The sequence below is a fragment of the Echiichthys vipera genome (assembly GCF_963691815.1).
Source record: "Echiichthys vipera genome assembly, chromosome: 4".
NCBI lineage: Eukaryota > Metazoa > Chordata > Actinopteri > Perciformes > Trachinidae > Echiichthys > Echiichthys vipera.
The window spans coordinates 23,482,545-23,510,135 of record NC_139829.1 but is presented as its reverse complement, the minus strand read 5'-3'; the positions used below and the strand labels follow the sequence as shown (position 1 = coordinate 23,510,135).

General features: G+C 40.5%; 2 protein-coding genes across 2 annotated transcripts in view; one reads left to right on the top strand and one right to left on the bottom strand.

The window, feature by feature from the left end:
- slf1 (SMC5-SMC6 complex localization factor 1) overlaps positions 1 to 12,967 on the bottom strand; it is a 39,351-nt gene extending 26,384 nt beyond the window's left edge. Inside the window, exons 1-15 of the mRNA XM_083912423.1 lie at positions 12,832 to 12,967; positions 12,314 to 12,425; positions 11,019 to 11,097; positions 10,567 to 10,792; positions 10,304 to 10,457; positions 7,391 to 7,462; positions 5,895 to 6,008; positions 5,659 to 5,724; positions 5,009 to 5,155; positions 4,614 to 4,783; positions 4,272 to 4,406; positions 3,800 to 3,953; positions 3,508 to 3,676; positions 3,180 to 3,328; positions 2,455 to 2,552 (exon numbers count right to left, since the gene is read on the bottom strand). Of these exons, the coding sequence (XP_083768549.1) occupies positions 2,455 to 2,552; positions 3,180 to 3,328; positions 3,508 to 3,676; positions 3,800 to 3,953; positions 4,272 to 4,406; positions 4,614 to 4,783; positions 5,009 to 5,155; positions 5,659 to 5,724; positions 5,895 to 6,008; positions 7,391 to 7,462; positions 10,304 to 10,457; positions 10,567 to 10,792; positions 11,019 to 11,097; positions 12,314 to 12,424 (1,844 nt within the window). The 5' untranslated portion in view covers position 12,425; positions 12,832 to 12,967. The remainder of the gene's footprint in view (positions 1 to 2,454; positions 2,553 to 3,179; positions 3,329 to 3,507; positions 3,677 to 3,799; positions 3,954 to 4,271; positions 4,407 to 4,613; positions 4,784 to 5,008; positions 5,156 to 5,658; positions 5,725 to 5,894; positions 6,009 to 7,390; positions 7,463 to 10,303; positions 10,458 to 10,566; positions 10,793 to 11,018; positions 11,098 to 12,313; positions 12,426 to 12,831) is intronic.
- Positions 12,968 to 13,607: 640 nt separating this feature from the next.
- kiaa0825 (KIAA0825 ortholog) overlaps positions 13,608 to 27,591 on the top strand; it is a gene marked incomplete at its 3' end in the record, with an annotated part of 123,142 nt that continues 109,158 nt past the window's right edge. The window contains exons 1-4 of the mRNA XM_083911663.1: positions 13,608 to 13,736; positions 17,830 to 17,966; positions 26,732 to 26,894; positions 27,290 to 27,448. Of these exons, the coding sequence (XP_083767789.1) occupies positions 17,836 to 17,966; positions 26,732 to 26,894; positions 27,290 to 27,448 (453 nt within the window). The 5' untranslated portion in view covers positions 13,608 to 13,736; positions 17,830 to 17,835. The remainder of the gene's footprint in view (positions 13,737 to 17,829; positions 17,967 to 26,731; positions 26,895 to 27,289; positions 27,449 to 27,591) is intronic.

Below are 27,591 nucleotides of genomic sequence, written 5' to 3'. Positions count from 1 at the left end.
TGAACAACAGTCTCGTCTTGTTAGCAGGCATGTCACAAGGTCACAAAGTTGACCAATTGACAGAGATCATTTAAGTGATTTGATTATTAGCTGGGATGGTGTGAGAGCCCATTTCTGACGTTTTTTCTTTTATTTCTCCATCTCTTCTGCAGCTTTCGCCGCACTTAGCTTCGCCATATCCTCCCGAGTTGTGGCTACATCCACTCGCATCCTTGCCACGTACTCGCGAATTGCTCAGATGTCAGAGCATCCCAACCACAGCTCCCCGAGCTGTCGCAAGGTCCGTCCTCACACTGGTCTGCTCAGCTGCGATCTTTCTTAGCTTCAGAAGTTGCATGAACATTCCACATCCCAATGTGAGCATCCCAATTGTCATGAACGTGAATATGTACACATCTTTGATATTCTCCACGTCCATGCGACAAGGCACATGACTCTCCACTTTCCCATCCATCCATGATGTAACTGGTCAGGAAGGTTACGTCCGGGCATGTAGGTTCACCAGAACCTACACGCCTTATTGAGAACACTCTGTCATTCGCATTCATTGACCAGCTTAGCAACTCCATCGTGGACCAATTAATCCTCCTTAGTGTCTCGATTTACAGGATTCAGCTGAGTTCTTCAGTAGTGACTTTGTGATCTCTCACAATTGTACCTACCAGCTTGCCTTAGTACCATCTTTTATCTGCACATTGTTGTTACACGTTATATATATTTAAAAAAATGCAAAAAACATCCTGCTTACACACAAGTTAACGTTTGCCTAGTACTGTGCTTTTCAGTGTCAGCTATTGTTTGGGCATACAGTAAGTGTTTTTTGTTTTTTCTCCCATACCGTCTCAACACAGTGTTTGCTGATTCCTGCCTTTGACCTTTATCAACCCTCATCCTGGGTCCTTCTGTAACTTATATAATTATATTGAAAATGCTTAGAGATTGACGAGTGTGTCAGTGTCATAAATGCTTTAACAGAACATGTATTAATTGGTTAAGAGTATCAACATCACTGAAAGAATATGTATAATATCCTGAATTCAAGTATGACAAAATGAGCAAACAGGATTTCTCTTTCAGTTTTTGTTCTCGAATCCTCACAGGCGTTGTCAGGCTTATTGTCATTTTGATATAATTTTGTCTTTCAGGGTCAAATGATTTTTACACGCCCTTTGGCATTTCTTAATCTCATCAGCACAGATTGCCTTCCTTGTTTGATTTAGTTCCTCGCACATCTGTGTCAAAACAAACTACACCAATTGAAACAGTGGGGAAAGCAGAGAAAGTAGAAAGCAACGATGGAGGGAAAGGGGGGATAGGGTCGACACATGGACCCGGTAGCCTTTACATGAACCTGCTCCCTGGTGGCTCCTGCCCTTCTCCAGGCCAACTACCTGCTGGTGGGGCAGCAGATGTCTGATACCAAGTATGGAGAGTGTGTGAGTGTGTGTGTGTGTGTGTGTGTGATTGGATTCAGAGAGGTATTAAGTATGCAAGGGTAGATCAAGAGAGGTGAAGAAAGGGGGTGGGGGATGAGAACTGGTGGTGGTAAGGGAAGACGCAAAGGCCTGATGGGATATCCTAGTCTGTCTATCTGTCGGCTTCCTATCCAAATCAGACTCAACACTGCGTGTGTGTGTTTGTGTGTGGATGTGGGGAAGGGGGTCTAACCTCCCTTTGCAGCCCTCCTGTCAGCCAGCACACACTGATAGGATCAGACCTGGGCATGACCCATCACATGCCAACTCCTCACGCTCCATCTGACCTCCATTTGCCTCTCTCCAGCTTTCCCTCAGTCCATTCACATTCTCTCTCTCTCTCTATTTTAGACACAAACAAGCCAATAAAAAAAGATTTAAAAATAAATGAAAGACAGATGCAGCTAATTTGATGGGATAACAGAAAGTGGTGAGTTTATTACACAGCCAGAGAGACATCTGACCAGCAACATGTATGCTGTTTAACACCCTTTTTTTCTTAAATATGCATTATGCCTGAAAGACACTTTTGGGGGAGCAACAAACCACAATGACAGAGAAAGTAATGACTGTATTTGACACAGTCTTAAAAATGGGTTTAAACAATTGGGAATGTGCAAACAATTAAGTTTTTTTTCTCCTTATCTAAATGGAAGTGTTTTTCTGACCACCTACAGGAAGAATCCGTTACAAGAGAGAGTGTGATCTTCACACACTGCCATTGGACATTCACAGGCTGATCTTTAACATAAGTAAATTTACTTTTAGTCTAGTACAAGACACTATGATGAGAAAGCAGCTACGGGGTGAAAAAATGTTCAAGTTGTTATAAAATGTATGAAGTTATTAACACTAAACTATTGGCGATGTGCAGCCACCCCTCTGCATGTATGTCCCCACATGCTCTGCCTCAGGCTCTTATGAAAATATAATCTAAGAGACTAACAGTAGTAGAGACATACAGCTGTGTGTAACTGACCTGCGGCTGGTGCAGCTGTGGGAGATGGTCCTGGTCCTAAGGCAAGCACTGGTGGGACTTTGTGCTAAATATCCCAAAGCAGGCAGGTAGGACAGCACCTGTCAGGAGTCACACAGACACATAATGGACATTGCCTTTACACTACAAGTGGATTTTTGTGTGTCTTTAGGAGACTGAGGAGGCAAAAGGATATAAACCGCAACTGAGAAAGCCAGATACTGCAAGGTAATATGACGGGTTCACGTCGGCCTTCTTTGTCTCTCTAGCCAAGAACTGTAATGTCATCTTTATCAATGTTCAACTGCCAGGTTAACCAATGCAACACAAACGCACAGAGGAAACAGAATAATTAAAAGTGGTGTATTTATCAGAAAAGTTTTAAATCAGTTATGTAGTTAGTTCTTTTACAATTACTGTACTTCCTTGTTTGCTGTATTTTTATAAACATTGCTTTGTGTGTAGTTTTGTCAGAATTTTAAGATCTTGCACAAACTTATGTTGGCCAAAATCATTTTAAAAAGCAAAGTGATTCTTCCCAGTACAAGATCTGAAAATTGGGGCCAACTTAACAGTTGTGATTCACACAATTAAGAGGTACAATGCCTTAAATTATGACAAAGCCTGTCAATGGCAAAATTAAAACAGTAAAATTACTTAAATGAGGTTTCCTGTGAGTGAGAAACGGAAAATGTGAATTGAGTGACGAAAAAGAAACAAACACACACCATTTTCTTTAGAGAGAGGGGTTCATCCCCAACTGTGAATCCATTTCTGCAGCAAACATTCTTGAATATAGCATCCACCATCACCAACTTAAGTCTGGTAGAGCGAATCCTGACAACCAGCTGCTCCGCCAGGACCACCAGAGACACATCTACAGGACAAAGCAGAGGTACACACACATTAACCTGCTGCCTGTCTACCCCAGCTAGGCTAATACACAGGCCCATTTACTGTAATGAGTTTGTCCTGAAAAATTTAGCAGCACGCCCCCCAGGCCGTCAAACCAACAAAACACATGTATGAATCTAAAGCTTCTTAAATTTTTATTACCCTGGCTGATAACAGCAAAATGCTCTGCTAGGTCTTTCAGGCCCTTTTCTACCAGGTTCTGGTTCAGTTTGAAGTGCTGCTGACACCAAAACTCCACCAACACAGACAGGAGGTCCAGCAGGGTGTCCGCCAAATGCAGCTTCTGCTTCTCATCCGTCTCAGCGTAGTCCTTAGATCACAGTATGGTGTTAGCAAGCTCCAATAATAGGAGTAACTTTGTTTTTCTGATCCCATCACAAATCTAATGCATCATCCAATGACAATAACAACGCATGGGTTCCACAGGATTTACCTCACGTACAGCCCGTACCAAGAGCTGGGTTAGTTGTTTCACAGCTCGGGACAATAGCGTAGCGCGCTCCCACACAGTCCAGAAGGTTCCATACAGCAAAGATCTTGATGCTGAAGCCTGAGAGACTCCTGTTTCCTCAGGCTGCACAAAATCCCTGAGCCAGAGAAAGGCAAGGGTGAATGAAGAAGGAAAGAAGGATAAGCCCTTCAAATGTAATGTAATGTAATGTAATGTAAGAACTGTGTGAACAAGTGCAAACTGAAAAATACAAAAAAATACTACTATAAATCTGGTTTAATTCAAGTCTTGTTCTTAAATCCTAAAAATTTGTGCAAACGCCTCTATGCTGCAGCACACAGGAAAATCCGTCCCCAACTCTGCCCATGCAAGAAGGATTAGGAGCTTTGTTGATGAACAGAAAGAAGAAAAAGACCTGCCCTATCTCCCACACTGTATATATCGAAGTTGTTACCCCGCGGTGACAGAGTGGAGTTCCCCCTGGAAGAGCTTCAGGAAAAATGCCAGGAGGTCACTATGGAAATGTAACAGAGTTGGCAGAGCTGGTCCAGGGAGCGGGTGACAAGTGACCTCACTGGACAGGCAGTAACTGAAGGAAAACACACAAGAGAAACATTAAATATGTGAGAAAATTATTTTCATCACATTTTCAATAAATGTCAAGAATGCTGTTAATTACATAATGTGGTTACTTTATGTACTGTATGTTACTTTACTTGTGCACGTATCAGTTTCCTAACATATACAGTACAAATAGGATAATTTGACAAGAAATCTCAAGTCTTATGTGGTTTACCTGATGGCTGTCTCTAGAAAAGGCCACAGACCTGTCTTACACCGAGGACACTGCAACACCTGGGTAAAATATTTTTTCACTGTGCTGGGAGCCAGCCAGGGAGGGTTGGTAATGAGCAGGTTATACATGACCTGCTGGAAATTCCTCAGAAAGACAGATGTGGCATTACCCTGTGACATAATGAACAGACAATTGATTTTTGAGAGGTTTGGATATTTGGATGTGCAGTGAAAATGTCAAATGATTGTGTAGTTCAATGACAGGGGTGAAAAAGGCAAGAAGGCAGCTACAAAAAAATCTAAAATTGTAATGAAACAGGTTAAATTTTCATGCAGCCCTGAGGCTCATGCAGCAGCAGACAGGGGATTTCCACATGCGGGTAATTCCGGTCCTACCTGCTGTGCGTATTCTAAGAGGGAGACCAGGTATGGCGCTGGTGGCAGCAGACCTGGGAACACAGCACTTCTGATCGAGTCCAAGGCGTCAAAGAAGAGGCCGCACTCTATCATACTCCCAACATTGCTAAAGTCCGTTTCTGTAGCCTGGAGGAATGAAAGAACAATGACCAAACGTAAGCGGTATATGGAAAGGAGGAGAAAACACTGCACCTAAAGAGATGGACAGCAGAAAAAGGAGGGCAGAAGGGTAATGGAAATAGGAAGTAAATGGGCATCAAAAGTTCCTGGAGGTCATTTCTGACTGTCTGTTACTGGCAAATAGCATATGGATTCAGAAAGTACAGAATCAAAAGACACAAGCACTTATAATAGCAATCTGATGGAGATCCACTTGGGTAAGGTATGGACAGGACAGTGGAGAGTATTGTTAATAGGCCTGCCAATCAAAACTCTAAGATCTGCTGGCAGCGGTGGTTAAATTGGTGACCTGAGTATGATGCGCCCTTGCTCTAGATGTCACTTTCCATTGAATGTATGACATAAAGGAAATTGAATGACCTTATCTCCTTGATGAAAGACATAGTTATTTTAGAGATGTATGGTAGTGATCAGGGGTGGAGGAGGCAGGTGGTTATGCACAAGTCTACCTGGGACTGTGGGCGGTACGGGTCATGGTAACCCAGAAATTCAAGGAAGCACAGTCTCGGCCGGCCCTATAGCAAAAGACCACATTGACAATGTCAAATTCATACAACACAGGGGGGGATAGAAATCATTCAAGTAAACAGAATGTAGACCAACCAAGAGCTTCTTATATGACTAGAAACTACACTTCAGTGCGTCTCTGAGACATGCTTTCACATACACAGAAACAAATACACACCTCCTGTTTGATGATGTAGTCCCTGAGCTCCATCTCCAGCTTTGAGAAGTCCACGTCCTTCATCTCTGCTGCACGATCATCTGCTATGTTGAACTTCATATCTGCACAATGGCTCTGAAAAAATGGCATTTTTAGACATTTTAAAAAGCTTTGGTGCAACTAAAAGTAACAGATGTGAGCAACCAATCAGAAGCAAAGCAAAGATCCACCCAGCCACCGTAGCCAGTTTGACTAATGGTGCGTTCCATTTACCTCGGAACTGAAGTCGGAGCTGGGAATGACGTCACACCCGAGTTATAAGCATTTCAGTTACAAAGTCGAGAAAAACACTGTCTGAAACTACCAGGCTACGGTTTGCCGTTGTTAGCACGGCCTGCTTTGTAGTTCTCATATACACATGAAAAATTGAGCTTCTTTACTGTTTACAACCGGGTCAGCCATCTTCAAATGTCCAAATCCAAGCTCGAGGATCGTTCCAGTTGAACGTTCCGACTCGGAACTCAGAAATCACGACTTCCGAGTACAACTGGAACGCACCATAATCCATAACAGTAATTTAGAGCCAACAACCTTGGAGCAAACTAAAACTAACGTTACATGTATTCTTTTTATATTTATTTATTTATTTCTCTTTTTTGCATGTTTATTGGTAGAAAGTACAGAGCCCGAAGGGGCACAGAGAAATATTTTGGAGGATTACTTGGCGTTACCTCGCTATATGTTTCACATTACAATACTTTGGCAATACCTCACAATATGTTCTGCGGCCTCTCACAATATGGAATGAAGTCACACCCTAGTTGGTTGGGCTCCCAAGTTGGAAAACCATTATATTTAACAGGGTGGGAGGAGTTCTGCCGGGTTAGCCACTGCAATACCAGTTGATCTTGCATTACACGGTATTTTACATGTACAAACACTGTAGCAACAAGTTCACAGATAGATGGACAGCCCTGTGTACAATTGATTTAATGAGATACAACGAAGAAAAGTGCTAATAAAAAGTGTATTCCAGCAGCTTTAACTACCGTTAATGCAGGGGGCAGCCATGTTGAATTTTAAGGTGGGGGTTCTAAGAGACACATTAATGCCGCAGGAATATTTATCCAAAACATCATCTATATTAGTAAAACATTGACAGGGAACATTCTGCTGAATATCTTTTGGTACTTCCTTCACCACTGGTTTTGAACACCCTTCAATTACCTACTAGAAATGATTATGTTTGAACCAATTGTAGTTTAATTAAACCTTAACTCTCTGTCGATGGTGTTGAAATATGCGCCAAAAATATACAATGAAAGTCGTTATCACTGCTCTCTCAAAATTGTGCATTTTATGTGAACGCCAGTCACTGGGAAATGTCGTTGTTTGTGTGTGAGAGAGAGGGAGAGAGAGAGAGCTATATGTCTGTTAAAAGATTTTTTAATAGCATAGCAGGTCCCTGACGGCATGTCACCTTGCCTTTTGCTGAAACAACACCCCTGCATACCTACCTGCAACCCAGTGCTGTTTCTCCCTGTCTTGCACTCCTTGTCTTCCATAGGCATCTCCACCTCACCTAATCTCTGATATGAAAACAAAGTTGTGTTATCCTACCAACTCTGTGGTGTGTGAGTCTATGTTCAGGTAAAGATATTGTTGTCGGATACTTTCTGCGGTTCATTATACAGTCTATGTGGTGGACCCATTTTCAAGTTAAATAGGTTAATAGAAGAAAGATGCTGTTTTACAACTACAATAAATATGTAATCTGCCAAATTGTTTTTAGGGAAATATGCGATTTGGCTGTTTTTTTCCTCGCCTGCCAATGTTGGTAATAGCAATCTAGTGTTGGGAAAGTTCCCTTTCTACCTGAACTGGTTCAAAGTTCATTTCACAAATTTTTTAAAATGAACCAGTTCAGTTCAGTTAATAATTATTTATTTAACTACGTTCACAGTTACAAAAATGAACTAGTTCATATTCTTTATTTCAAAGTTGCTGCAAGATATTATTTTTCTAAATTATTGCCACAGTCTATATAGAATCCCAGACAACAATTGTTTTATCAGTTTTAACACTGAAACTATGCGTCAGATGTCATCTTCATATCCAATTTTGAATCCTTACACAACCAGGATTTACATTAGAATTGAGGGGACAGCATTTTCACATTGTTGCTTTGCTGCTGTCCATTCAGTCCACACTAGTAGCTGCTGCAGCTTTCACACCTACAGTATATTCTCAAAAACATGAGGAAAAACTTGCTGCTTGAATGGTCTTTTTCAATGAGGAATTATAAAAAGACAAACAGGACAGTAATCCTTAAGGTGCAAATGTTTTTCAATTTTAATCAATTTCCATTTCAAATTCCATTTCAGTACATACTAAAAAGAAATACTGGAATCCTGGAAAATATACCAGGCAGGTTCAACAGACAAGTTATATGAATAGTAAAACCTTCAAGACCATTCTACTAAAAACAAACTTTTTCTTGATGGAACCTTTTTGGATGGCTGCAACCCCCCTAATTAATCCTACTCAAGGGCTGCAGGTCTCGATATATGGCACCACTAGGTTGTCCAGCTGGGAGATGACAACGGAGCCGCTACTGGACGCAATTAATGGGATTTGGGTCGAGGATCTGTCTTGATAGTCGTTTGATCTTTTATTTGCTTGCACACATAAAAAAAAAAAGACTAGAAGTGCCTCTCTGCCCCTCTGCATGCATCGATACAGCCGGCATCTTGTGTCGGTGTTCCAAGGCATTTCAACCGCGCTTCTTTGATGGTCAGAACACGTGTAGATGCCTGACTTGCACCATATGACTGTAGTAACGAACGAACAAAGAATACAGGCATAACTTTTCATAGTAAAAAAAAATATTTTGTTATGTATCGTGTATGTTATGAACGTTTGTTTTTGCCGAATAACTGTACTGTATTCATCTCGCTGTGTAAAGAAGTGTTGTTGCAAGGATACTAAATACTGTAAATATTGCAATCAGGTGTATATATTGTTGATCAGAATCAGAAATACTTTAATAATCCCAGGGGGAATTATTTAATAATGCAATCAAGTGTATATGTTGTAAATATTACAATTAAATGTATATACTGTAAATATTGCAATCAAATATGTTGTAAATATTACAATCAAATGTGTATATTGTAAATATTACAATAAAGTGTATATATTGTAAATATTGCAAGAAAGTGTATATATTGTAAATATCGCAAGAAAGTGTATATATAGTTAATATTGTGTAGCTAGTTCATTATCAATACATATTTTTACCGAAATTATACAATTCCTGTGTGTAAAGACCTGTCTTGTTCTTTTTCCAAATAATCTTTCATATTAAATGTAAAAATATAAAATAAAATATAAAAATCTTTACTTGTAAAATATATTGTGTATATTGTCTGTGGTTCTCTACACATCATACAAATGCCCGTCAGTATAGAGCTGTTTAGCCTAGGTTATCCAAACCTAAGTGCAGACTGGCACAGACTAACTCCTGGAAAATGTATGGAAAGGTTGTTCAGTAACATGTTTTAGGCTTGACCAAACTAGCTTGTGATTTTAGAAGTTTGTGTGAATGTGAAAATGTGTCAATGCGCATTACGTTTTGAACATAAACGTAGGCCATGTTAACAACAACAAAACGTTTCTCTGTAATTTAACCACCCCCCGTTTAAATACATGTGTGACACTTACGACAAAGCTGGACAAAGGAAATCACCTCTCAAATGTATTGATTTATGATTATTTAATTCCGTGTGTCACATTGGCTTCTATTGACGTTCGTTCATTTAAAAGCAGCGCTACCCCCCGTTCCTTGAAAGGCTTTCGAGTGCTTCAGGTCAATGTGCCGTTTCAGGTATGCTGTTGATGTGACTGAGGTCCGGATTTTTAAAACATTTTTTTTTTTTATGAAAGCCGGCGGGCAAAGTTTGCAAAGAAAAATAAGATCGTACCTATCCTCACCGACCTTGTTATAAAGCTCGTTTAAACGAGAATACGGCGCCTCCTTGCTGCTTTGTCCCCTACACGTTGCTGTCGCCTCCATGCTGTTTTTTGTTATGATGACGCATGCGGCGGCGCGACCAAGCCCCCACCACAGCGACTTCCCTGTTGATCCCATACGGAAGTGCCAAAAACTGCAGTTCTCCGAGTGACCAGTAGAAGTAGTTTGCACAATAGAGCAGTTTCTCATTGACCAACATGTTAAACAGGCCGATTTTCACAGCATTATTACACCTACTTAAAGCAACACCGATAGCAACGTTACCTAGCTAGCAAGAGTATCGATGATGGCTGTGGAATTGTTTCCGCCTAAGTAAAATTTTAAACTGAAATGAGAATAACGTGAAGCCTGATAATCAATTAAGCCTACATAATTTAAACAAATTAGTTTGACTTACTCCAAAGAGGTGCTGGACAATGTGGCTTACAGGGTAGCAAGGAGCATTGTGGGATTTCGAGTCCTCTGTGATGGGTTTAGCCATGACATGAGTGACAGAGGCATGAGAGGGTAGAGGGCTGGGGTATACTCGGGCCCTACCTGCTTTTAGGAGCCTGGGAAAGAATAAAGTAGACCTATTTAGTATAATATTCTGTAATATATTATTCATACATGGATGGATTGTTATGATTGGCAATAAAGTATTTTTGTTTGACACCTCACCGTTTGAACATGGCCCTACGGGTAGGCTCTTGGACCATGAGGAGAACCCTCCAGCCCTGGAAGGCTCCTGCTAGCCTTCCACTGGCCACCTTCTCCCTCCACTGCCTGACAGGGTAGAAGAAAGATGTGGCACCTGTGGAAATGGCAACTTCATAGGGTCCCTCTGGGAGCCAGGAACCATTCTTAGCACTGTCCAGCACATAGTCTGGAGTCACAACCCACTTTCCTGGTGGGGGGAGGGAGCAGCAGCAAAAGGGTATGATAACAGAAAAATCAAATGAAAGAGAAAACATTAGTGTTGTGTCAGTCTTGGAGCTTCAAAAAAGGAGAGTTACAGTGTAATGTTGGAAGTAGTTCAGTTAGATGAGCTATTTTGATATAAACAGGGTGATCAGGTCATTATTATTTTTTAACATGAATCATTTTAAATTATAATAATCATCATGACTGACCTGCAGCACAGGCTGCCAGAAACTTCTCGCTGGACAAAACCTGAGGGATTATGAGATGGGTGCTGGCATGCTGGTATACCTAGAAGAGGATCATTGCATCAGTCTAGTGACATGTAACATATAATATTAAATACAAGATGACCAGATGTGCATTTGTATGTTATTAATAAAAGATATTCCTGTAGGTGAGGCGGGGGTGATATGGTTGAAATTAAAATGAAATTATTAAATTGGTAGTCATTGCAAAGTGTCACAGCAGGCAAAACTCTTCTCACATAAAGTAAACACACTGTTGGGTGTAATTACAGTTAGTTTGTTTGAACATAGAGAATTCTTCATACAATAACAGTGTGATCATCATGACGTAAGTTAATAAATAACCATATCAAATGGTCTCCCAAATAAGACTGTAATTTTAAGACTTATATTAAAACAGGACAACTTACATAAATTATCCAACACTTAACTTTCCTTTTCAAAAGTTTACTGTGTGTTTGTGTGTGTTAAAACGCTGTAATATTTAATTAGTACATAGTCAAAAACACTGTAAAACCTACAGAAGTATATACATTGTATAAACTACATAAACAAGCACAGTCTACCTCAGTTTGAACACATGTACCTGAGTGGAGCTATGTTTCTTGAGAGAAAGAGTTACTGCCGTCAGCCAGAGGCAAATTTTTCTGCATGTTTACCAAGAACACAAAAACCACAAGCCACAGTATTTTCCTATGTCTAGCTACACATGGCAGATAACTGATTATACCTAGAGTACTTTCAGATCCTGTGAATGAATGCAGCTCAGTACCGCTGTCTGACTAATTCACTCATTTACAGTAAGTACTGTAAAATAATGAAATGCTTTCACTCAAGAGGTGGCTGCAATAGGAACGCAAAGCAATTTAAATGCACAATGTTTAAAGCTAGATCAAGGCCACCACACGGGCTTGGTAACGAAACAAACAGCGTCTGGCTTCATGTAATACCTGACATACCTGCAGGCCTGTGGTGGGTTTAGTTGTTGCGTGATTGAACATTTTACTCAGCAAGTACATACACATACTAACATTTGCTGGTCCTTCAAAATGCAAAGATTTTCTATGTTCAGCTTTCTAGGTTGTTGGTGAGACTAGTAACCAATTTCTATCATCACTATGGGCTCTAGTTCAGGTGTGAAGGGCATTAGTTCCATTTCTTTTAATCTTCTAATCATAAGTTGCAGTTTGGTTAAATATTTTGCAGCTTTGGTTGAAGTGCATCTGCCCCTAAAATGTTTTTGAGGGATCTCTACTCACTGAGCCACCAATGTATTTTCCACCAAGCTGCCGGATTCTCTGGACCAGAACCTTCTTCTTATCACGGATCTTGATCCCGGAGATCTGGAAAATGTGTGTGCAGCTCGCCATCCTGACAGGAAAATGGAGATGAGTTCAAATCAGATTCAGGTCTATAGACTATAGTAAGGACAACCCATTCATTATAAACAACAATGCTGCAATTCTTGCTAGACTAGATGACTTGGTTTGCCTTCACAACAAGTTAACAGTTGAAAAAAACAGGAGGGGCAGCATTTGTATTGTCTAAACTACACACGATGACACGTAATTATATGTTTGTTAATTACACAGCTCGGGGCCAAGTTTGTATGCAACAAACAAAACAGGCGGGTCTAATAAACGTTTTGTCATTGTTTTGATAAACTCCAAACATGGCACCTTAACAGTTTTAGGATTGACTGAATTACAAACAATCGGCACTGGTTCTTGTTCATTCACTATTCACTTCATTCAATCCCTACTTGCCACACTGGTACCTTTCCTCACACCACCGACGACCATTGATGACTGGGAGTCCTCATAAGTAACGTACAGGCGTGCCAAAACTGTGCTGCTGATACAGATTTCCAGTAATAATGTAAGCAGTGTTGTGTACCAGTACGTGTCTGCGTCTGAATAATATATATATTTAACACAAATACATGGCGACTATGCTCATAAGTGGTAATAACAGGTAGATATATCTGTCATATCCCTCGGCGAGTTTACCGCCCATCCGCCATGTGTTGACATCCTCACGGCATAGCGAACTATTTTGGAGCGGGGGGTAGGTTTCTTATAATAGTATGCTTAATACGCATTAGCATCGTTTACACGACTACATATTCGTTTGGAAAGATGCAAAGATACATTTATATAGTGTGTTGTATATACTTGTATTTACTGCTAGTTAAAGTAACGTATACTTCCTCCACCATATAATATGACCCCGCCCCCTTTTGTGTGTCAGTTGGAATCTTCCGGCGAGCGGAAGTTTTCCTAGAGCTACTTCCAGGTTGTTGTCACGGACGCTTTCTGTCCCCTGTAATATCGACAATAACTGGATATCATAACAGCAGTGATTGATTATCGGGGATTCTTTATCGATCGATAACGATAACGTGAAGCTGCGTATGAAACAGTGTTAAAAAGAAATTCGGATTAATGAACCTTCAGTGACAGCGAAAGATAAGCCTCCTATCACACCAACAGTTCATCATATTAACCTAACGTTACGCGGTGGCTTACATGCACTGACGTTGTCCTGGTTTACGTTACCGTTGTGTTGTAGCTAAAATTAGTTGTCGTAGACACTTGGAAATAATACGTGACTAAAATGACGCTGGTCATATTTGCCAAGCCTATTATGGATTAAACGAGAGACGAAAGCAGCTTGTAACAGGTAAGATACACAGACAGTGTTGTCCCTTTAAAGTAACACTGAATCAAGGTGTTATACAGGTGCCACATCTTTTTAAATATACAAATAACCTGCCAAAATCAGCAAGTATAGTGTCAATCCTTTGTTATGCAGAGCTGCTGCGATCTAAAAGGGCCTGGTTAAAAAAGGTACTCTCTCTCTCTCTCTCTCTCTCTCTCTCTCTCTCTCTCTCTCTCTCTCTCTCTCTCTCTCTCTCTCTCTCTCTCTCTCTCAATTCAGTTCAGCTTTATTGGCATGAATGTCACAATGCCTGTGTTGCCAAAGCAAAACAAAACAACAATACCATTCATAGGTATGATAAATAGCAAAAACTTATAGATGATGAAATAAAATTATATATTATATAAAAATTGTGTGTGTGTGTGTGTGTGTGTGTGTGTGTGTGTGTGTGTCTCCCTCTCTCTCTCTCTCTCTCTTTCTCACTCGCTCATTGATGTGTTGCTTACATCAACATATGTTTATGGTTTACACCAGAATATACCGGATAGCTGGATGACTATGGTAATAAACGTTTATACAATGTTCATACAATGAGCAGCATTGTTACTAATCAATTAACCATTCAAGACGTATATAAAAATAATATTTGGTATTTTGTCTCTCTTATGACTAACCTAGTAAGTGAAACAGAAATGCCAAATATTCACTGGCTTCAGCTTCCAGTATGTGACGATTCTTTATTCAAGGCATATTGTTTTCAGTTGAATTCATTTTTATTTTAGGCTGCTGGAAAAAAAACAAGAAATTTCAACATTTTAATAAAATTATGATGGTCATTTTTTTACCGTTTCTGACAGTCTGTGAAAGAAATGGTTAACCTGATACAGAAGGTCTGGATGTATCTCTCAGGATGTGAGGTCACTGCCAAAAGCCCCAATGAAAATGTAGTACCAGAAGATACTAGAAAGGCCTGATATAATGTTTAAAATAAAATACCAAAAGAGAATATCATGCATTAAGCCCTATAGTACTGAAATTATTAGTTGGTCATTTGTTAGTCAGTTGACCAAGTTAATTATCTTTATCACTAAATCACAATGAATCAATTGTTGACTAATCATAAAAGTGATAATTTTATGCTTTCCCCTGTTTTATACTGTATTATTGTAAATTGAATACCTTTAGGTTTTAGACTGCTGGTTGGACAAGAATTTAGATGATTTCACTCAAGGGTCTGATATATTGGATAATTTTCAATATTACATTCTATCTGTAAAATAATTTATTTCAAAATACTTCTGTTATTTTGTTTACTGGCTCTTCCAGTAAACATAATAATCTATTAACTGCTTGCACTGTACTGTAACTAATTGACAACTGAAAATGATTTTTCAGAAATTTCTCTATCTTTGAATCATTTTTTTGAATGTCACTTTATATATTTAAATGTCATTCTTTATGCAATTTAAATGTAAATTTGTTCCTTTCCAATGTTTTTTATGTTTCATGTAAAGTACTTTGAATTACCTCATTGTTAAATTGTGCTATATAAACTTTCCTTGCCTATCATACCGACAAACAAAACAACAACATCACTTCACCTAAAATAAATGCATGCTCAGGATAGGAGTATTTAAGTTTACTGCAATTGTGACAGTTGCGATGCAATAAACTACACAATATGAGCTGCTCCAGTGTTACAATATTGTCTTGTTTTTCAATAGTTGTAATTGGCTCATTGCTCAGGGTACTTTAATACTGCTGGCTGCTGACAAATATTCAGCAAAACACAAATGACAAGTAATATTAGGATCAAGTAATGTATTATTCATTCCCTCGGTGTAGGCATATCACATGAGCATTTGTTATGATGAAGCTAAGTAGTTGCAGTGCAATTTCTAAACAGTCATACACAACATATTTAAAGAAAATATTATGTACACATATTTTCCTATAGTAAAGGAAAAGAGTGACCAATATACTTTAGTGCCTTCTAAATTGAGCGGAACTAACACTGTTTCACATGTGATGAGACTAAAGCCCATCACTAAGCAGATAGGACTTATTGTAATGAAGAAAATTAGTCAAAGGCTGTACATTGTAACAGGGCGACATGGTTGCACAGTAACAGTGAAGCCATGCTCCCCCCCTGGGCATGCATGAGATAGTTCTCAGCAGCATTGTGATCTTAGAATATGTACCTATTTAATGTATTATGTCTCATTTGCAGTAGACTGTTAGATACCTCCTTTAAAATAATGTTGACTTTAACTTGACATGCTCTAAGTGGCTTTAAAGCGACGGCCTGGGGGACGTGCTGCTAAATATTTCAGGACAAACTCATTACTGTAAATGGGCCTGTGTGTTAGCCTTGCTGGGGTAGACAGGCAGCAGGTTGATGGTGTGTGTGTGTGTGTGTGTGTGTGTGTGTGTGCGCGTGCATTTGTGTGTGTGTGTGTGTGTGTGTGTGTGTGTGTCTGTTACTGTCTTTCTTTCCCTGTTTCTAATAGCTGTGGAGTGGATGTCTCAGGCAGGCAGCGTCTCAGCGCCTGGCCCAGTTGTCCCTGTTGCAACACTGTGAAACACACAGGGGCTTCTCCAACATCTGCTTTGTAAAGAGCTAATGACAAGACAATGGAGACCGGTTGATTTAAAGTATAGTACTAATGAGTCCCTGTGTGCTGCTAGGAGAATCCTGACAAACACTCACTTACATGTGCACACTCATGCTCAAGATAACAGATGATATGTCGGCAGACCAGGAGGTAGATACCCAGCAGATATACACTGTACACATTCGGGCCTTCTGTCCACCTGCCTTTCACTTAAAGAGGAGTATGTTGTTGTAGACACACACACACACACACACACACACACACACACACACACACACACACACACACACACACACACACACACACACACACACACACACACACACACACAGTATTCAAAATCACATACACACACACTATCTGGCTCAGCCCAAATAATTACAATGTTGAGTACCTAATCCATGGGTTTAAAATTGTATTCTCTTTCAGCAATGGTTGCATATAGACCCTTTCTCAGACAGTGGTGCAGAGGAAGTGTGATGATGAGGGAAACAGTAAGAGAGAAGAGGAGAGGGAGAAATAATAAAAGACAAGCTTAACTGGTAAGGCTGTCAGCGGAGGAAAATAATATTTGTCCAGCTGGACAGGCCTCCCTTTGTGGAGGCTAAATGAATGTTGAGCTTCCTGTCTGCCCTGTCAGGGAGAGTGGCATAGACTGTATGCAGCAGCGAAGAAGCGGAGCGGAGTGTGGGGAGCCCTTTGGAGTTTGACAGGGATTATTAAAATCAGAGTAGATGACGAGGAAGGGGCGAGAGGCGGAGTGTGAGAAAGCCAAATTGACACAGACACTCTCCATTACCTTCCACTTGACTCGCGTTGATGACAGACCCAGCAACGCGGCACCAGCGTGGGATTGGCTGTTAGCATGAGCGTTAAGCACCACAGGATGGGATGGGGGGGGGGGGGGGGGGGCTCAGTTGTGGCACAGACGTAAGGAGATGAGTTGTTTATTTAAAGCCTCGACTGAAGAGCATCTCACCTCATTGTTTATTTATTTGGCTCTTTTTTTTGCTTTGTTAACTCACTGTAGTGTCTGGTGGAAATGGTTAGAGGCTGAGGCAATGCATTTTGATCAGGGGTCCTCCTATTGCAAATGATTGTCTGAGGAAAGAGGAGGGGATCTGGAAGGAACTGTTTCTGTTGATGATAAGCTTCCTTTTGTTTTAGGTATTTCAGGTGCAATTGATTTGTGTCTCCTAATAAGACTCCTGTTTGAGGAAATTTCAAATTATTATAGTCCACATGACTATGTTTGTGTGTGTGTGTGTGTGTACAGAATGTGCGTGTTTGTTCAGTTCTTTGACAGACAGCTGTTATAATACAACACTCCAGATCTCTATTATTTGGTGTCAGCCTAAATTGTTGATTTAATCTTGACACCAATGCTGTCTTTCTCATTATTTTGCTTTATGAACTGGTTCATGTCATGTGGAGTGTTTCTAATTTCATAAAGTAAGGTTGCCTTCCTCTTTCTCTCTTCCTCTTCCTTTCTCCTACAGAGCAGTATGGAGTGGTCGGGGGATTTTCCTGAAGATCAGGCCTTTGTCGAGCTGCTGGTTCCAGGGGTTTCCAGTGAGCTGGACTTTGAGCAGCTCCTAAAAGACACAGAGGAGAAACTTAATCTTAATGCTACCAGGTCAGTCAGAGCAACAAAAAACATTGACTTAAAGGACCCATATAATGCAAATTTTCAGGTTCATACTTGTTTACATGCTTTAATGTTCAAAAAACACAATATTTTTTGTCAAACCGTCCATTTGAAACGTTCCATCTAAGCACCTGTCTCTTTAAGCTCCCCTTCAGAAAATGTCCAGTCTGTTTTGAGTAGTGTTTCCAGTCAGTGAATACGGGCTGTGTGCAAGTTGATTTATAAATTTATAAATATATAAAGTATTTTCAACACTTTATATAGCACCTTGATCTGATTTATAATAAAACAAGACATGAAAATCTCACTTTTTTCAATATGGGACCTTATACATGCCCTCTTGATCTTTTAGACATTAAATTGAAATAGTACTGTCCTTCAGAGATTTGCCACTCTTTTTGACTGGCACCCCCCCCCCCCCCCCCCCCAATCAGTTTTACATTACTTTAAGAATTTAAACATTATAATGTAAAAGCCAGATTAAAATGAAGTACTGTCCCAGCTGACAAAGACGCCCCAAATAAGAAGACACAGACATGACAGTAAGGTTTTTAAAGCACCAGACATTCTTTCCTGGTGGGGCCTCTTCTTTCTTTCTGTGAATTTGCGGAGAATGATAGAAAGCAGGGCACAATCTAATGTGCAATTTAGTATGAGAACTCAAGAATGGCACAACAGTTACTTAGACAAATATACTTTAATTAAAGCTTCATGTTTACTTTGATGGATTATATTGCATCAAAGAATTTGATGTGAGCATTTTCCGTATAATATACAGAATATGCTCAAATCTGTGTAGGTTGTTGTTCATATTATACAAAGATTAAGGGCTCTGATTTCTTTATGCTTGCTGACTGTGTGCAAACACTAGCAGGAATTAGTTTAAAGACCAACCTGCATGACTGACAGACGTAGAAAAAACACCAGTAATATTGTTTACAGGGGCAGCCGCATGAGGAGTGTTGCAGAGGTAGAAATAGTACAGTACTAGCCAGACAGCAGGGCTGTAACCTCCATTTTAAAGCATTGCAAAAGAAAAATCCTAAATGATTTTATAATATAATTATTAATAATAATTACTTTATTTATATCGCACCTTTAAAAATAGACGTTTACAAAGTGCTCTGAAAGGCAGAGCTAAGACAAAAGCACATAGAAATCCATACATTACATACAGTATATTCACATCAACAGGGCGAGTAAAGACTTGGATGCTTTAACTAACAGTAAAAACAACCGATGAAGAAGAAAAATGACATTAACAGATGACAAGGTAAGATGACAGCAAAGAGACTATAAAATAAAAGAATAAGTAATGGGACACAAAATGTTTTGCTGTTATGTTTAGCATTACAAGGGCTACTCACATGATCCTAGCTCAGGGTAAAACAATTAACAATTTCAGTCTATGTGTGTTTTTCTATTTATTTGTCTAAATTCTATTGATGAAAAGTTACCTTACTCCAATAAGACAGCACATTGAGACCTGAACAAATCCCATAACTAGAACTAGAAGTAATAATGATGGCAATGTCTTCCGTTTATTTATGACTATGACTACATTTAATAATAATTATTTCAGATGGCAGTGCGTGGCTGCCTGTTGTAGCATGGTTTTATATTTTTCATCAGTATATTGGGGGATATTGTAAGCCTACTTGAATACGGGGGGATGTGTCTCTCCCTGTGTATATTATAATTACTGCAGGTAACTATGGGTTTTAGATTAACCACTTTATTGCAGTTTAGCCTTAACATGATTTCCCTCAATAACCTGGTTTGTCATGTGCGTGTCATTGACTGTGTTTATTGTTGAGCTGATTTGAGATGATTGCCTTGAGATACAAAGTGATCAAATAATCTTACAGTGCTCCTAAAAATTTGGTCAAGTTATTTGATAGCATAAATCAAAAGAATATTCTTTCTTGGTGGTTCAATTAAAATTAATTACTGGAACAATCTTGTCAACGTGTGCTATGGAAGAAAATGCTGCAACTTAAATTAGAATTTTTCTCTTTTGCACTGTTGCTGAAGACTGAAATATAGATGTCCGTCAATGATGGCAGACGGGAATAGTTAGAGAGCACAAATAGACTGATAAAGAGAGAGAGGGAAAGAGAATCTATATTTCAGGTCTTTTATCGTTTGTGGCGTTGTGAGGCTGAGGGTGGATGATGAAGGACAGGCTAAATGTAGCAAGTGAACAAAGCCTCACTCTGGCGCCATTAGTGTCGGGGACTCATCCTTTCCTCACACGCTCTCTCTCTCTCTGTCTCCCTCCCCTTCTCTCTCTTTCTTTCCATCCTCCTCCTAAATGGGAACATAATAATTGAAGATTCCACATCTTGAAACGAAAACCCTTGGGTAGGTAATTCAAGGCTTATTACAGAAGGCCGGGCCATTTTTCTGCTTTCTAAGCATTAAAGGGTTATTTTGTGTTCCTGCAGATGGGAGTGGGATAACCATTATGAGAACAAAGCATCAAGATAATGGAGAATGGGGCTAAAAATAAGGCAGTCATCCTCTCGCCATGGGGAACCACTGGTCAGTGTCTGTCAGGCTGCAGCTAGCTTCCTCCCAGACTACTTCAGGGCAGCCCTTTTACTTACAGGACACATCCAGGCAAACAGAATCTTTGCAAGGTTTCTTTTTCACCTCAACCAGGGTGGGCTACTGACATATATACACACACACAAACACACACACACAGCTCATTCACCTGCCTAATTGACTTATCAGTGTCTGGGACAAATTACGGAAGTGGAGGAAAGAGAAGCCGAGATGGAGGAGAGAGCTGCCCACAACCGTTAAGGACTTCAACCTGTTTATGGGTCAAAGTGACTGGCCTGCTCCCAGTTCTCAGATGTCAGAGATTTTCCTAAGAACTGCTCCCTCATTGAAGGAGATTAAGATAGGCTGACAACGGAGCTGGCCTCCCCAAATTGAAATGCTGTAATCCATTAGTTTTCATAAGATGGGACAGTGGTGCGGTTCAGGGTGGGGGGTGGGGGGTAGGGGGAGCCGTGGGCTACCAGGAAAAGACCTCTAATGAAGTGTCAGCACAGGCCTGGAGAGTGCAGACAGGCCTCTAGTTTCACGCTGGCAACGTAAATGGCTCTCACTGGTCGCCTGCCAATCTTGATCAGGGTACAATATCAATACTTTTAAATTTGATTGTGTGTGTGTGTGTGTGTGTGTGTGTGTGTGTGTGTGTGTGTGTGTGTGTGTGTGTGTGTGTGTGTGTGTGTGTGTGTGTGTGTGTGTGTGTGTGTGTGTGTGTGTGTGTGTGTGTGTGTGTGTGTGTGTGTGTGTGTGTGTGTGTGAGATTCTGATAATCAGGATTTAGCGTATGTGTGCAAGCAGGTGGAGTTGAAAGGTTGCCACAGTAAAATGTCGTGCAAGGTTCCTTCTCAGTGAACAAAAATACTGATCTGTAGTCCTTACAGTATGTAGCTGGTTTTGTGTTTAGCTGTGCGTGACACGTGTGTTAAGTTAGCATATCAGCTGCATAGGTTCTAAGGTATCATTGGCTGGGCTGGGTGGCTTGGGGGTTGAGGGCTGAGAGCACTAAGTGGGCGACAGGCCGGGCCAGGACGGGATCTGTTTTCAGCCTGTTCATTCAAACCCATTCACTGCTTTTCCCTTTGCAGAATGGGGCCCTTTGATGGAGGAGATATTTAGTTCTCAGGCGGCTGGTTTGGCACTGAGTAGAGCTAGGGCTTATTTGAAAGGGATCTTCCTGCCCCCGTTGCCTCCAACCCCCCGCCTCTTGTAGGCGAGTGGAGGGGAGCAGTGCGCGACAGACAGACAGCCCCACAGCAGCCCACCCACACTAAATTAATTCTGACAAGGAACTTAAGATAACGTCAAAGCGCTGACTAATCGCGGGATTGGGTTTCTGTAAGTCAGGGAGCTGTGAAATGTGCCATCATATCTAATAAAAGACCTCCGGTTGTTCCCTTTCTCTCACAGCGGTGGTGAAGGCTGGGGGGAGTGCGGTAACGGTGTCGACTGTCTAGCTAGACCGCTCTGAAAAACAATTAGATTTCACTTCAGCAGTGAAAGTGCAAGCTTGTGTGTGTGTGTGTGTGTGTGTGTGTGTGTGTGTGTGTGTGTGTGTGTGTGTGTGTGTGTGTGTGTGTGTGTGTGTGTGTGTGTGTGTGTGTGTGTGTGTGTGTGTGTGTGTGTGTGTGTGTGTGTGTGTGTGTGTGTGTGTGTGTGTGTGTGTGCGCGTTTAGCCATGCGCGTGTTTTAGTGTATGTGTCAGTTAGGGTAAGATGATTGACATGTTTGTCAAGAGGCCTAAAGAATTCTTTCCTCCCAGTTTCCTATGGCTCCTTTCTCATTCTATGGCTCTTTTGTTGAGTTCTGCTCCGGCGTATTTGCCATTAAAGGTTCGTCCATTGTCGTCTTTACTCAGATAGTTGAATGGTTTTATTTTCTGTGACTTCTCTGTTTCCTATCCATTTTTACCTTCCTCTTGTCTCATTCTTTTTCTGTCTCTTTCCCCTGCGTCTGAGCTGCTGGCAGTGGAAGTCATCAGGTTCGGAGCTAATCCTGCCAAGTTGATTAGGCTGCAGGTAGCTTTTACACCGGCGGGCAAAAGGTCGCAACATTGTAGAGAGCTGGATGGACTTCTTGACACAGACCATCCGCATTGACTTTATAACTTACAACAGGAGGCCCTAAGGAGGGGTAATTGAAAGGCAGGAGTAAGGAAAAGAAAATTAGAAAGTAAGGGTTTTGAGGAGAGAGAATAGAAAGAGGGGAAATAGAGAGAAAGAGACTGTAGAGGCCAGGCTTGAGAATGTGTCTGAAATAAATGCTGCAAGTGCTGTTGCCATTAGTGTTCATTGTTTTGTTGAGTGAAGACAAGAGTGAGATAATGCGGAGTGGAACTAGAGAATGAAGCCAAGAAGCTATCTCCTTCCTTCTTGGGTTTCAAGTCAACAAGTCTACATAAGGCAAAATCGAGTCTCAGGCTTAGTCCACATGTTCATAGGTATGTATTAACATACAGTAGCTTCTTCTATTCTTTTTGGTCTTTCACCCACACGTAAACTGCATTTTAGGTAGATGAAAACTGACGTTTTGGAAAACTCCTGCCAGGGTGAAAATTTTCAAACTAAAGCTTTTGGCTTGTAACTCCAGAATATGTGCCGGCTCACTTCATGGGGGCCTGACTACCATACATATTTTTCCCGACATAGGGGTCCACTGGAACAGGAGGTACTTTGCCTCTCTATGGAGAAGTCTCAGTGGTCAATTTTATCTCAGCATTGGACTCACAAGGTTAGAGCTGATTTAGGTAGGTGTGTTGAGCCATTTTCATCCCATGAAATGCCATTTTTTAAATAGATTTCATGCATTGATGTGTTTCATCATAGTACTGGCATTTAGTTTATGGCTCAAAAACACGCTTAAGTGTACAGTACCTCTTTAGTGAAGATGAACAATGAATGGTCGTACATAGTTCCACATTGCTCTGGCGCAGCACCGACTGGAGTCTTTCCCGACTCATAAGGGCTAAGCACAGTGTAGCCAAAATTCATACCGTCCACCCCAACCTTCAACTATATTGATGAACAGAGGCGTCATGCGTTATGGATTGATCAGTGTGCTATTGTAGCCAGGTAGCCTTCCTGTAATAGCTTCTCTTTTTTTCAGGCTTCTGATTGGCCAACATATTCTTCTTCTTTGCATGGTTGGCCAACATGGCTTTAGGATTAGAGATATATTGCCCACTTGTTGGTTTTGCATGCTCTTGAAAGCATGTTGCGTTTTCATTTGGACAGAGATTTATTTTCTTAACAATGAAGGAGGGAAAAACCTGTTTATAAAAATATCCCTTTGCGTGTGGTCTTGGCGTCAAAGACTGTTCAAACACCTCACGATGTATCAGGTTGTCAAGATTGATGTCCCCGGAAGCTTCATCCGAAATTAAAAAGCTCAATTCTGTTAAAAAACTGAGTAACAAGATAGAAGCCACCCAGTTCATATTCGTAGTGTAGTCTACTTACGTTTTCTGTTTTTAATGAACTTCAGAGAGTCAGTGAAAAGTGAGCTATACAGATGGAAGCCCATTTGAAACCTGCTGTCTATGTGAGGTCCTGGGGTAGAGCCCAGAACGAACATCCATGTTTATGACGTACTATAAACGCACATACAGTGCTCCGTGCTGCTATACACAGCAGGGTTTCATTGCAAGACATGGCATATGACACAAATTTATGCTAAAAATGTAACTCAGAACATTTAGCTTTTTTTTTTTTACATTTATATTTCTTCTCTTTCTATTTTGCTTGCTGTGTTGTTGTTGTTTTAAGTATACTGTATCCACCCAAGTTTTATTCAGTAAATCCTTGCCATACAGTATTCTCCTTAGAAAAAGCAAAGTTGGAGGTTGCACAAACAGCATCCAAACAGTCCTTTTGTGTTGTTTAAAGTGGTGTCCATTAATTTTACATACAATGCTGTGAGCAATCCTGAGCTGTGCTGGTCATGCTTTGACCTTGCTGAAGCTGTGTTTTACAGCTAGTGATCTCTGGGCAAGTTAAGACTTGCTGCAGAGCTGTACAGTATGTCACAAGTTAAGGCAATATCTTTATTATATAGTGTTTATAACAGACAACAACATGGACAGTAAAAGAAACACATACACAGGGTAAAACAAATGATAACAGCCTATTTTAACAAGAACTTTGGAAGTTCTGCACTTGGTTTCTGTCAGTCAGCAAGTTGGTGTCAAGAGAATACAATTAGATGCACTGGCCTGCCTAAAGAAGAATCAAAAGAGGAAGAGATAGTTAGACAGAGAGCCAAAGAGAGAGAGAGACAGAGTGCATGCAATAGCATTAGGCAGTGTTCAACCTAGAGGATAGCTGTTTTGTAACAGTCTATAACATTTTATTCCCTTGCGTTTTTCCCCTCTGAAACGAAAGTGTGTCAGAGTGAACGGTTATTTAATGTGTTGCCGTTGTAAGACATCTGGATGCGTTCATGGCCCAGGAGCAGGCAGGAGGCAGTTTATAGACCTGCGGTAGGGGATGAGCTGTCTGAAATGGTACTTTAGCTCTGTATCATGTATACACGCGCACACACACTCACAGGCACATGTACACACGCACGCACGCACACACACACACACACACACACATATTCACACTCATTTGAAAGACAAGATATGTAGTCATGCAACTAATTAATACTCATTATCTATTATTTATTTAAATATTGGAATAATCATGCAGCAAACTAAATGTCTAACATCATGGCTGGTACTCATTGCAAAGTAATGTATTAAACCAACATTTTACCATGATTTGATTATCAGAACTATTTCATGGATTTGTTTGATTATATTTTAAGATACTTTTTTATTCAATTTCTTTCAGTAGAGGAGCTCAAGAGTGACATGGAGAGAGAGACCGGATGAGCAAAGGGTCTTAGATTTGAACCCGGACCGCTGCCAAGGACTGAGTCTATATCAGGCGCACACTCTACCCAGTGAGCTAGAGGCCACCCCTGATTCTTTTTAAAATTGATTTATATTGATCAATCAATTGATTTTTGGATTTAAACACTTCAGCCCTACTTTTACTGTATGGACACACACACATTCAGTCAAAGAAACACACAGTCACGAACAAACACAATAGCAGTGTTCACAACACCATAACATGTTTAATTATTTAGGTATGTAGGCCTACGCATCACACACACACACACACACACACACACACACACACACACACACACACACACACACACACACACACACACACACACACACACACACACACACACACACACACACACACACACACACATGCACACCCACACACAAGCGCACACACACTCACACACTGTTTTACATGGCCAAATAAATATGCATTGATTTGCATGACTTAACATGTCGAGCCCATAGATGTCATTTCTAATCTGTCATATTAAAGGGGAAACGGAATAGCTGATGCAGTCTGTTAAAATCAAAAGAGCTGTGTGTGTGCGTGTCTTTGCCAAGGGAAGAGTAAGACGTGAGACGGCAAGAAGCCTGTGTCTCAGATGCCTGCCGATGCCTGTAACACCACTTCACACCAGATGCTTAGCGCACACTCAAACACTGATATATCGATGTCTGTGTTCATTACTGTTGATGCTTCTATATCTGTCTTCTCACGGTTACGGACATTAAATGAGAGTGAGGGAGAGCCAAACATGATGTGGTGTGTAGGGCTGTGTGCATCTTTAATATTGTGTCTATGTGTTGGTACGACTGAGGTGTGTCTGGTTTTTGTGTATTGTCGCTGTGTGTTTGTGGTGCAGCAGCAGCAACTTAATTTGAGTATGTGTGAAAGAATGGGGTTTACTTGATCTCTCAACATTCTCCTTTCAAAACAAAGACGCCAACCCAGCAGATCTTGACAGTCAAACACTTTGTTCAAGCACGACTGGGTAAAGAAAGAGTTTAGATTAACATGAACATGTTGGCCTTGTGCTTGTTAACTTGGTGCTTAGTAGATGGACCACATCTAATAAAAAGCAGTCGATTTGTAACAAGAAATGCTGTAAAGTTGAAAGAGTTGTAAAATCATCTTTCTGCACACTTAACAGAAGCGGCAACATTTTCCACTCAATTTCTTAAGTTAACTTTTATTTTGCTGGTTACTCTACCTTCTTCTAATCTTGGCTATGTATACTGTTACAAAGTCCTTAGCTCTCAGACTTACATAATGCACATCCCTTTCACTCAGCATTGAACAGCAGCTGAAGGAGCTCCAGGCCAAAATGGGAGACTCCCGTGAGTGTCCGCCAAGCCCCTCGGAGTGCCTGCAGTGGTTCAACCTAAGAGTGCACAACAGCTTCAGGCCTGTTACCACAGGACATCAAGAGCTCATGGACTTCTTCAGAGCTATGGTAATACAAAATGATGATGATGACACTGAATGATGGTGATGACAAAAATAATAGGAGGATTTAACACAAATATTGCACAGATTAAAAATAACTGTAGAAATTTTGTAAAAATGAAAAATCAAGAAGGCCGCACTGATATTGTTGAGTATCCTCAGTTTTCCACTTAATAGTAATGGCAAAAGGTTGTTTAAATTTAGCTTGCCACTGATCTCCAGCCCTGTTATTAACAAGATCTTCAGGTGTAAGAAAACAGCCATGGATTTGGCTGCAACATATTTTTTTTATTATAGTATTATTATGATTATTATTTCACTTTTGTATGAGGATCATTCAAGTTCTGCCTTATAGTCAGTTTTATGATATTAACATCTACATTACCCCTCGATTCCACTCAGAATCAGTTCCTGAAGTCTGAAGAGGAGGGGAAAGAACAGGTGACGCTTCAACTACTCATGAATGTGTCCGCCAAGTGTGGTATCTGCTTTCCTTGTACCCCTTCTTCATCCTCCTCCATCCACTTGGTACATACAGTCAGAGATGATGCTTCATTAGAGGTAACATAGTGTACAAGTTTGAATTCAGTTGAATAATATCGCACAATCATTAATTAGTTCATGGGATACTTAAAGGATAGGTTCACAATTGTTCAAACAGTTCTCACATGCCCATATGTAGATTAAAAGCATTACTGGTCGTT